General features: G+C 49.9%; 1 protein-coding gene across 24 annotated transcripts in view; it reads right to left on the bottom strand.

The window, feature by feature from the left end:
- The window catches only part of DYSF (dysferlin), a 201,104-nt gene that overhangs the window by 156,307 nt on the left and 32,451 nt on the right, over nucleotides 1-12,346 (bottom strand). For all 24 annotated transcript variants that reach the window (XM_019718953.2, XM_074332153.1, XM_074332151.1 and 21 more), the window contains one exon: nucleotides 5,128-5,233. In XM_019718953.2, the coding sequence (XP_019574512.2) occupies nucleotides 5,128-5,233 (106 nt within the window). The remainder of the gene's footprint in view (nucleotides 1-5,127; nucleotides 5,234-12,346) is intronic.

The raw sequence follows: 12,346 nt of genomic DNA, 5'->3' as shown, positions 1-12,346 counted from the left end.
GTAAGGGGCCAAGCATGGCAATACTGGGATATGTCCATAAGCAAAGCAAAGGCTTTGGCCCCCATGGAGCTGACATTGTGGCAGAGGAAACAGACAGTACGTAATAAACAAAATAAATACATAAATAATACAGCATGTTAGAAAGAAAAGAAAAGGTAAACCAGGGCAAGCGCGACCAGAGAAGCAGGAGGGAGTGCAGGTAACAGTATTAAATCAAGTGGTCTAAGTGGATCCCAGTGAGGTGAAGAGAGTTGAGCCAAAACGTAAAGGGAGCACAGCTTGGCTCCCTTTCAGCTCCAGGTTCTTCTAACACTTAGTGACTGAGGTCCTCTGACCCTGGGACCAGATCCCCTTGAAGGACACCCCTTACTGTTTCTCAGGGCTCGCCCTGCCTACCCACCCCTGCATACCACCTGGGGGCTTCCGGTACACCGTCTCTGTGCAGAGGTGGAGCCACAGGAGTGGAACTGCTCCATGCCATGCCCTGGGTGTCAGTATCTTAGCACAAGGCCTCAGGAGCAGCCCTCTGGGAGAAGCAGGAAGGAGGAGCAAGTCCGGAATCCCAAGACCAGCCTGGCAGCCCTCCCTGGGGTTTCCTGAGCATCTTGTTTCCTCCACGCTGATAACTCCACACCTGCCTCCTAAAGAACTGGCAGCATGCTGGTGGCTCTGGGCACTGGAATGAGTCTTCCAGGCCAGAGGCAGCTCCATCTTTCATATGCCCATCAAGGAGCCACAGAAATATTCCTGGCTGCTTCAAAGGATCCCTAACCCAGAATCTAAAACAGTTCTCGCCACCAGGGGGCAGTCTCTAGGGGCCGTTGCTTCAAGACCCGGGCGGTGAATCCCGGAGGCCCCCAGCTGTGCTGAGGGTCTAAAGGAAAGGGGGTATGTCTGTGGACCCCACCCATAGTCAGGACATCGTGCCCTCACCGTGACATCATACTTCCTCCCCTGTCCCCTTCTCCAGACATAACCAGAGCTGAGATTTTTCTTCCTGTCGGATGTATGTGAGCTGCATATTCTCCAAAACCGCATGACCTTGGCCTACAGCGCCCAGTAGGACCCTCTTTAAGTCCCTCCACAATAAGGTCCCCACAGGACAGCCCCATTCCTCAGGTGTCCAACCACAGCACCACCATGCAGACATTCTACCACACGAACATTATCGGTCAGTCACGTGCCCACTAAAACATGTCAGCCTGGAGCAGGTAACCTCAGTCACCCATGTCTGACATCGTCACGTCACAGTCAACAATATCACAGAATTCTGCAGGCTCCTGTCTGGCCCCCAAGCCGGGAGGGCCCAATAAACCAAAGGCAGAGATAGGGGACAACTCATCAGATCCGCCTAGGGGTTATATAGCCAGGCCCTGGGGTCCTTTGCCCATCTTCCACATGCACCCCACTGCTTGCTACCTACCTCCGGAGCCACAGTTCCCTGACTGAGCTCAGCAAGACCAAACATAGAGCTCCTCTGACACACTTCCTGAGTGGACAGGAAAACTCCGTATGTGCCTGGGTCTTTTTTGCCATTCCCTCAGACCACGTCCAGAAGCTAGCACAGGGTAAGATGTAGGGTAAGTAGAGCTGAGGTGGGGGTGGGGTGTTGGCAGCATCGGCAAACTGCTGGAAGGAAGCGCAAGGGTTCACCAGAGCACTTTGTCTGCCCACATCCGGTCCTTGCTCCCAACATGCAGTACCCCCTGGCTCTCCGACCCACCACATTTGTTCTGTTGTTTCATTTGTTCTTGTCCCCCAGTGGGTTTCTCCTTCTGATCTGACTACGGCTTTTAAAACTGAAATGATACCAACACAGTGTCCATGGTGTATCCACACGCTCGTTAGCAAGCTGCTCTCAACAGACATTTGCACGTATGTTGCTTCTTTCCTCCAAGTGTGTCCATTCCCCATGGGCTGGAGGCTCCCCCAGGACAGGGGTAGTGTTTTTCCCTTCCGTCTAGAAGCTGACTGAGGATAGATTTGGCATCTTCTCATGGCACGCAGCCCAGCGTGCCGTATCTGAAGGGACTTGGGTGAGACATTGAGTGACAGGCAAATGGAGTCCATGCCAGCCTGCAGCAGGCCCTTCCTCCTCCTCTCAGTCCTTCCAGGGTTTCCTGAGGATCCCACAGGCCCTGTGTCCACTCCCATCACCCCATCATCAAGTTCCTTTGGCCTTCTGAGGCCATCTGAGCTACCACCAACTGAGGACACCTGGCATGCTCTGCCCACTGGGCCCAGACCAGAAAGTGGCCTCAGTAAAAAGCCAGTGAGAATCTGTAGCTTCTGTCATATCCCCAGTTCTCTGGTCTTCCCACTGCAGTGCAGCAGGCCCCAGGGCCCAGGTGGAAAGCCTTGGCTCAGAGGGTCTTGGGACCTGCCTGGGGATGCACTGTGACTTAGTGCTATCACAGGGAATGGAAGATGGTCCCAGCCCCTCTCCTGGGCAGCAGGGATGGAGGCTCCATCTCTTCCAGGCTGTGCTCAGCTAGAGGCTAAACCAAGTGGGGCCCAGCCATCCTCTCCCATCCATCACCTACTGGCTCTCACATCCCCTTCTTGGAGACATGGTTTGTGAAGGATTGGCAAGCTCCGCAGACAGTCAGGGGGCCCAGCCCAGGGAAAAGAAGGCATCGGGTTCCCAGCTGGTGAGCAGAAGTACAGGCAGACTATGGGAACCAAGAGTGAGAGGAGGAAAGGTAAGGTCTCCAGGGAATGGCTCAGCCCCACGGACAGGGACCAGGTATGAAAAGCTCTGTCTCGGGGTGGATGCATCTTTGAGCTTGGAGTGGAGCAAGTGCTGAAGAACTTGCAGGAACCACCAATGTCACGGATGCATGTAGGGCTAGAGGGGAGAGACGTTTGAGCAGCTGAGCCAGGAAGCTAGAAATCCTGGCTGGCGGCATCGGGGTCCAGATACACAGCAAAGTACGAGCCCCGTCCCTGACATGCGGTGGAGAAGCACCAACCAGATCCTGACTCAAAATCTCTCTCTCACCAGTTGCCTTGATGCCTACAATTTCTCCAATAGTGCTCTACACCTGTAGGGGTCCTCTCCAGGATCCCCGGAAGTCCTCGGAGTCCTTCTTAGCGATGGGATGTGATATTGTGATTTATAATAGGAAATATATATTTAGTCTTAGACCCTGCTTCTGGCACAGAGTTCCTAAAACCCTTGGAATTTCCTAAGTAGCAAAAGCCGTAGAGATGTCTTTTGCTATATTAATGAGTGACTTTTGGAAAGCACCTAAGGATGGGGCAGGCTGCGTGGAGCCAACGGTGTGATTAGAGGGTTGGAACTTTCAGCCCCACCCTGTACCTACCTCTACCTCCTCACTCCCTCTACACACACCCCCACCCCACCTCCAGGGAGAAAAGAGGGGCTGGAGATTGCGTTCAATCACCAATGACCAACGATTTAATCAATCATGCATATGGAATGAAGCCTCCATAAAACCCCACAAGCACAGGGTTTAGAGCGCTTCTGGTTGGTGAATACATGGAGGTGCTGGGAGAGGAGTGTCCTAGGAGAGGGCCTGGAAGCTCCGAGCCCTTTCCCGATACCTTGCCCTGTGCATCTCTTCCATCTGGCGGTCCCTTTTATAATAAACCAGTAATCTAGTAAATAAAATGTTCCTCTGGGTTCTGTGAGCCACTTTAGCAAATTAATTGAGCTCAAGGACGGGGTCGTTGGAACCTCCAATCTATAGCCAGTCAGTCAGAAGCACAGCTAACAAACTGGACATGCAATTGGCACTGGACATGCAATTGGCATCTGAAGCGGGGGGGGGGGGGGAGGCGGGCAGCCGTCTGGTAGGACTGAGTCCTTAACCTGATGCTTCTCCAGGTAGACAGTGTCAGCACTGAACTGAATTGTAGGACACCCAGATGGTGTCAGAGAATTGCTTAGTGGTGTAGGGGAAAACCACATTAGAAATTGGAACTACAAACAATTAGGAGAATTAGAAGAGTGGAGAGTTCAAAGGGAGGACAAAGTGGGTTTCAGAGGGTGATGGAGACAGGCTCAGTGAATGTTGCACTGAACCAGAATGGTCTACCGGTGAGCACTGTCTGAGAAGGGAATGGATTCTCCTGGGAAGTGGCATCTCCCCGTCAAGGAAGCAGCCCAGCCTTCACTGGCTTAAGACGCCTCAGGAGAAAGTGACCCAGGAGTCCAATTAAGTCTCTTGTACCCCTGAGAGCTTAGGAGATGCACCCTCTGATTCATGTTCCCACTTAGACATCGATGCACTGTGGGACTCCAGTTAGTCACTCTCTTCAGGGCTCAGTACCCAGTAATGGTGCCAGTCAGAGCTCTGCCCAGATTGGCCACTTCCTGATGCAACAAGCCAACCAAGAGCCCCTAACCACACACACGCACTCACACTCCACAGGGCAAGGTGGCCCTACTCTGTTTGAAAGAACTCAGCTCAGAATCCCCCTCTGGCATCACTGGGAGGAAGTATTTCCAAATCGCTAGTTCCCCTAGTGCATCCTGGGAGGCTGACCCAGAGGGAAGGTCAGGAATTCTACTGACCAGGAAGAAAGAACTCTGCAGGGTATATTTAGCTCACTAAAAATAACGGGGCGGGGATAAGGGCTGGGAATTGTCTGGGAAGACTGGAAGAGCAGTGGGAAGGCTGGGGGCGGGGCCAAAAGGACAATGGAGGAAAGGAAGGGGGTCTGACAGGTCCCAGTGGCAGGGGACAGGGATGTCTGTCTCTCTTCCTCTGTGATCTGTGACCCAGATGACTCAGATATTCTGGATTGGAGAAGGGGGTTGGGTGGTGAGGGAGGGCTGCCAGGGAGATTGGAAGAACCATAACCAAGGCTGCAGGAAGCTAGGGAAGACATCAGCTTCCACTCTGGAGTTCTAACCAACCCCAGGAAGGACCCAGGGGCAGGTGTGAGGCAAGGCTGACTTGAGCCCTGCAGGTGGCGCTGGGCTCCCGCCTTTCCCCGGCCCATCTCTTCCACCCCAGAATCCCTCCCAGGCACCCTGAGCTGTGGCCAGGCACGGCCAGGCCCCATTGCTTGGAGCTGGAGTATGACACACTCTGGGGTCTGAAAGGTAAGGCCTTGGACCAGAAATTGGTCTGATGCAGAGACCCAATGAGCACTTACCCCTGTAGCTTGCTTCTTGGTGTCCAGTAGGGGGACATTGAAGCTGGCAGATAGACTGGGGGTGGCAAGGAGCTCCCGGAGTGGGACCTTGGCTTCCCCTAGGAACCTGAGAGGAGGGAAAAGTAAAATGTAGAAAACCAGCCTAATGTACTGGCTCTTCTCCCGCCATACCCCTCACCACCACCACCACACAAACACCGCACAAACAAGCTGATCTGCCTCGAACACCAGAATCCCCTAGGACCACCTCAAGCCCCCCCTGAAGCCCTGCCTCCAGCCATCCCAAGCACCAACCCTGGAGTGCCCGGCCCCTCTCCAGGCACAAATAGGACAAGACACACCTTCCCTTCCCCCAAGGTCAACTTTGACCCCTTTCTGCCTCTCCTCAGAGGCCCAGCCCCAGCACCCCAGTCTGCCAGGGTGCCCCACATAAGGTCTGTCTGTCTTGGCCCTCAGAGCTCAGTAAACACCTGGGCATCTCCTGAAAGCAGGGGCATTTTCTCCACTGTCACATCTACATTGCTCCCACGCCTCAGCAGCTCATCTGACCCACGTCTATACAGGCTGCCTATACTGGTTTAAGGGCTCGGCCAGCAATGATTATGAATGAGAAAACCAGCAGAACTTCCTGTCTTCAGGGCAAGAAGAAAAGAAAATTGGGCCAGGGTAGACATGTCCACTCCCGAGAGACGCCCAGGACTGTCTCACCACACACAACGGAGGCCACATCTCTGACTGAGGAAAGGGGGTCCCATAAACGATGGGCTCCTAGGAAAGAATAGGTCAATGTGTGATGAACACTGAAGGGACTCTGCAAAGAGAGCCAAGGAAAGTAGTATGTTCCCTAAGCGAGGAAATGGGCAGCAGGAAATCAGGGGCCGTCAGCAGCCCATGGCAATCACAATTGTAGCCTAGTGTCTGCATTCAGCTCTGCATGCTTCCTACTGTCAGAGCTCCAACAAAGAACAGCCACAGGTGTCCTCTCATCATTTGCTTCCTAATTTTTTTATCCCTAAGGCATAAGCAGCACACCTGTTATCAGCCTAATGTACTTCTTCTGGTCTCTGTAACAACTGATTTGAATATGGGTTTTTATGACATCATGACATAAACTTTAATATTGACCTAATTAGCTCGTTGTTAAAGTTGGCTGCTTACAACCTCATGCCCATTAGGATGGCTATTATTAAAACAACAACAACAAAAACAAAAAAACCCCAGAAAACAAGAAATGTTGGCAAGGATGTAGAGAAATTGGAACCCCGTGCACTGTTGGTGGGAATGGAAAAAGGTACAACGGCTGTGGAAAACAGTAGGGCGGTTCCTCAAAAAATCAAAAATAGAACTATCATATGATCCAGCAACTCCACCTCTGAGTAATTACTCAAAAGCATTGAAATCAGGGACTCAGAAATATTTGACATCCATGTTCATAGCAGCACTATTCACAATGGCCAAAAGGTGGAAGCAATCCAAGTGTCCATTGACAGATGAATGGATAAATAAAATGTGGTATGTGCCTACAATGGAATATTATTCAGAGTTTAAAAGGAGAGAAACTCTGACACGTGCTACAACATGAATAAACCTTGAAAACATTATGCTAAATGCAATAAGACAGACAGGAGGACAAATATTGTGTGATTCCACTTATATGAGGTACCTAGAGCAAGCAAGCTTATAGAGACAGAAAGTAGAATGGGGGTTATTGGGGCTCGGTTGATAGGGAAAGGTAGTTATTATTTAGTGGGTACAGAGTTTCAGTTTGGGGTGACAAAAAAAGTTCTGGAGGTAGATGGTGGTGATGGATACACAAAAATGTGATGTACTTAATGCCACTGAACTGTATACTTAAAATGGTGTGAATGAAAAAGGGGCTATGTAATAAACCCGACAAGCTCAGTGACCAAAAGTAAACACACAGGATGATCTTATCATAAATTCCTAACTGGGCAGGTCATAGCGGGTAGTCACATCCCAGGCCTACAGCTTCTTTAGCAAAGATCAATCTTGACCTTAAGTGAGCCCTGTCCATTTTTACTCATCTAGGATAACATACCTTTGAAATATCAGAGTAATTTTCTTTTCCAGACCCCTCAAAGACACAACTCCAGGCACCAGAGCCAGACCACAGAATCCCTCATTTTTATCTTGTTCCCCGCATACCATTTCTATGTGCTGTAAATGTCAACAATCTGGTACCCACCAATGGAGAAGAAGTATGTGTCTCTCCGTTTTACTTTTTATCCAATCCTAGAGACTTCCCCACTTTGTGTTCTCCCACCTCCTTAATCTACCACCAATGGATTTCATGTACCTTCCTTATTTTTCTCCTTTGAATCTAAATGCATAAAAGGAAATGCAAAACTGCCATTCTCTGGAGCATTTTCTCAATCCGTAGAGATTTTGCTCCTCGCATGTCCTCAAAATTTGGCTCAGACTCTTACAAAACTTTTCTATAGGCTGAATGTTCTTTTATCGACAGTGGTTAAAATGGTAAGTTTTGTTATGTGTATTTTACCATAACAAATAAATAAATAAATAAGTAAACTGGCTGCTTATGTGAGTTTCTGAACAACAAAATCCTTCTATTTTCATCCCTCTGGGAACTAGCAGACTCTTGGTTGGTCACCTTGCAGGTTTCCTTGCTAGCAGGGCAATAAGCCTGATATATATTCACGACCAATTTTTCCAACATTTCTGTAAAGAAAGGGCTACAAGCAGAGATGTGCACTGATACTCATTCTGGGTTCTAAGTGCCCTCACAGTGCTAGTAGAGTCACCATTTTCTAGAATTTGGACTGGTTTGTGTTATATTCCTTCACAGCATGGAGCAAGCTTGTACCATAGCTTACTAAGCTGGGGCTCCTTGAGTATGTCCATCCTGAGGCCAGTAAGGAGGAGGCACCAGTGTGCTGCCTCAAGTGTCCTCAGCACCCAGGCATTTCCAAAAAGACCAGACAGGGAGTGTAGAGGACCATGCAGCCCTGTGACACTGGCAGTCAGTCACCTGTCCTTCATGGGAAAACTGAGGAGGCAGGGAGGAGGGACTTGCTCGAACAAGAGGTAGAGTCTGCCCTGGAACTCGGGTCCCTGATTCCCTGAGGCATCGGCCTGGGGGATGGGAGGCAGGCCAGGCATAGGAGCAGAGGGAGTACCGGCCTGGGCATCCAGTCTGCTGTGCACTCTGCAGGCAGAGCACCAGTGGGGCCAGAGGGCACAGAGCAAAGCAGGCCTCTTCTGTCTCCCTTTCTGGGACCCTGCCACCTAGCCCCTCCTTCCCCCAGGAGAATTCCCAGAAGAGGGGTGGGGAACAATGGGAGGAAGTGCAGAAGGAAGCCGGGCCCCACCCCTGCCAGCCCAGGCAAGTAGTCCAGGACGGACTGCTTGTTATTTCCTCCCTTAAACATCTTTCTGGGCCATGAAATACCACCCCTGCCATAGGCCCCCATTCCCCAAGAAGGAAGCGCTGGAGGCAAGCTGCCTGCCCCTAAGCCAAAGGAGCAGGCTACCCCTGAGTGGACCTCACAGAGCAGCTCTGGGAGGAGGGCCTCCCTGGGAGGTGGCAGCGGTCTGAGGCTTGTCACAGGAAACCCTGAAGGCCACTCTTCATTTCACAGAGGAGGGAGGCGCCATGGCTTTACGCTGGGGCCTCACCGCTGGGAAGACCTAGACCCTTGAGGAGTCCCACCCCATCTGGAGATCAAGACTGAGACACAGACGCTAGAGCCCACAGGCCTTCTTGCATCAGGGCTGCCCTGTGCTCAGCAGGCAGCAACCAGTGGCAGACAAGATTCAGTAAATTAAGGGGCCCAAATGAGAGGGAGGGGCCTGGGGGTGCTGCACAAGTTGCCTCCTAGCCAGCTCAGGGTATGTGCAGAGCCTGGCGGGTTGGAAAGAAACCCCGTGGGCCTTGGCCCGGCCCCCTGCAGCCTACTCCAAGAAAAATGCCGCTGCTCTCCCGGTCTCCTCTGACCTAGTCATGCCTCTCGGCTATGCTGTGTTCTGGAGCCCCCAGAATGTGGGGGCAAGAGAAGCGTAGGGGCTGAAAGAGCAGCTGCTATCCCAAAGACAGAAAGAGAGGTCAGGAATTGGCATGGGGGAGAGAGGGAGAGGTCCAAGCAGTTTCCATATTGATAGGGCACATGTTTTTCCTCCATGGAAAAAGAACTCATTCCCAAATCCACCATCCAGTAAGGCTACTGTCCTATCAGAGATGCGAGAAGAGCTATAGGGTGGGGGGCCTCCAAATCTGAGCCTTAAGTGGGGGGGCTGTAAATTAAGGGGCCCAAGTAAGTTTATTTTAATGAAGCATGAAGAAATCTAAATAATTTTATTCTAAAACATTGGGCCATTTTACATCACTGTTTGTAAGAACAAAATACGGAAAGCAACCCAAATATCCATCATGGAAGAGGGGTAAATAAAGTACAGTACAGTCATGCAATGGATACTATACATGCAGCTATAAAATAATGGAAAATACCTCTATAAGGAAAATCTTCAGGATACATTGCTAAGTAAAAAGGAAAGTACACAAGAGCATGTGTAATATGCTATTTATACTTACAGTACTCAAAAGCAAGAACAGAAAGTACAATGGTGGTTGAATAGTCTGGGCCCACACCCCACCTCTACGGACTCTCACTCTCCAGGGTCCTATTCCCCCGCCCTGATCACCCCAGGGCCAGGTACCTCACAACTCCAGACAGTTGCTGTATCCCAGAGCCTGCCAAAATTATTCAAACTAGCCAATCTTAAGCCCATTTACCCTGCCTCGCCCTTTCTTTTCCAGAGAAACCACAATAAAAACTCCTCCCCACACTTTCCCTTCACCCCTTTGTGCCCGCTTTCCCGTGGTGGGGCAGGTCCTCTCTTCTTGTGAACTGTGAGTAACAAACCATTGCTTCAAAGGCAATTGTCTCCTAATCTGTTGGCCTCACCACACCTGAATAATAATGAAACCTACATTTTAAGTCACAAGCCTGCTAATTCTTTGTTGGAGAGATTAGGGGTAAATGGTCGTTTTTTAAAGTTTGGGAATTTTACTGTGTAGAGGGGTTACACTCTCCTATGAAGAGGAGGTTGGAAGGTCGTAGTCTATGCACTGGAGTTTTGTGGGGTGGTCCTGAGGAGACGGAGCATAGATGGAAGAGAAGTGTCATGTCAAGTACAGGTCTGGCAACATGGCACTACCTGAAATGCTGGGAGAAGCCAGCCAGAGAGAGGGAACCCTGCCTGTGGTGGGGATGGCTTAGGGACCCTAAGAGAGTGGCTCTCCCACTGAAGCGGTCTCCATGACGGTAGGTGGTCCCCCAGGCCTTCTCCTATGCCATGGTGCTATGAGCTGAAGAATGTAGGGGTACAGCTGCCAGAGTACAACAGCCCCAGGTGCTAGGAGCTGTGTTAGGGAGCCGGAAGAGGAGAGAAGTGAGAACATACTGACACTGACAAAGAAGTGGATGGAAGACAAACCCCCTCCCTCAAACACCCCCAAGGAAGGTGACACACAGCTCTATTGGGTTCCTGGGACAACCCAGGTGGCAGACTATACGGTGTCACGCACACAACCATCGTCTTCCCATGTTGGGTCACTCCCAACATTTTCAAACAGTACCTTTCAACCTATAGCAACATTTGGAAACATTTTTCCTTTCAACTATCTTCCAAAAATAAATATTTATCATCAAGTGATCAAGAATATTAAGAATAAGAGCTCTCAAGTCATCCTACCTAAACTGAAACCCCGCATTGCCACTTGACAGCTGTGTGGATGGGCACAAGTTATATACCCTTACTGAGCCTGTTTCCTCATCTGTAAAAGTCATCTATTCATTTGACAAATACATAGTGAGCATCTACCATGGGTCAGGCACTGTTGCAGGTACTGGGGATATGAGTTAAACAAAATGGACAACCACCCGTGCACTGCTGGAGCTTCCAGAGAATAGTGCACACTTCTGAGGGTTCTCGTAAAGTCGGAGGTGACATCCCTAACACTCCTACGTGTGCCTGGAGCATAGACAGGGCTTGGTCAATGTCACTGCCTTCCTACCAACCCCACTCACCAGCTTCCCATCCTTCTCTGCACAGTCTTATCCCACCCATCACTGTGAGGAGCACATTAGATTACGACTTGAAGCTTTGTCATGTGGAAGAGGTGAGATTTATTTTTGGTCATTCCTGATGGTAGAATAGAAATGAGGCCCTTAGAATCTCAGGGAGAAAGACCATGGCTCAATAGAAGGAAGAACTTTCTAACAGAAGAATCCAGGCCCAGGCTGGGGTTCTTCCTGACTCCAGCACTGTCCTTCAAGGATGGAGACGAGCCTCCTAGCCTGATGACCCATAGGCCGCCATACCTGCCAAGGGGCGAGGTTCCAGTGAAAGCCTGGGTGACCAGTGCACAGTGCCAGCACAGGGTAGGATCAATACATGCTAGCAGTGGGGTTAGACAAGCATCGCCACTACAGCCTCCCGCAAGAAAGGCTTCCACAGCCCAGACTGGTCAATGTGAAGGGAGCGCTGGCAATGGAAAACCAGTTTGCAAGCAGCATGGTAAAGATTGAAGCAGGTGAGAATCACCTGTGGATGCTAAACCTAAGTGGACATTTTGATGAGAAGCAGGATATTTGCAGTGTCTTAAAGTGTCTCTTAGACTTCCAGGTGGGAAAGGAACAGGAAACACACACTGGAACAACCAGACAACACCTTAACAGGTGTTGGAAATGAACATCACCAGTGAGTGACATCATGTACCTCCAGATCCTGACATGGACACCACACACCTAAGGAGTATTCTGGCCAGGAATTAGTAACCAAATCTAATGATGAATCTACTCATGAGAAAAACATCCGACAAGCCCCAAATGAGGAACATTCTATTTTCTTAAATTGGGATATTGTGTTATTCAAAAATGTAAATTGTTGTACTAGACAAAGGCTACATACAGAAATATTCCATATTAAAGAAGCCTATGGAAAAATGATGACTAAATTTGATATGGGAGTCTAGACAGGATCCTGTACTGGGGGAAGGGGGTGGAGAAATTGCTATAAAACACGTTATTTGGTCAATTGATACAAGTAGTGAATTAGATAAAAGTACAGCAAGCATGTTAAATTTACTGAGGTTGCTAACTGTCCTGTGATTCTGTAAAAGAATATCCCTATTCTTAGGGAATATACACTGAAGTGTATATTTAGGGATAAACGTCCA

Source organism: Rhinolophus sinicus, linkage group LG05 (assembly GCF_036562045.2).
Source record: "Rhinolophus sinicus isolate RSC01 linkage group LG05, ASM3656204v1, whole genome shotgun sequence".
Taxonomy (NCBI): domain Eukaryota; kingdom Metazoa; phylum Chordata; class Mammalia; order Chiroptera; family Rhinolophidae; genus Rhinolophus; species Rhinolophus sinicus.
Note: the sequence above shows the minus strand (reverse complement) of the source record. Positions and strands in the feature narration are given on the sequence as shown.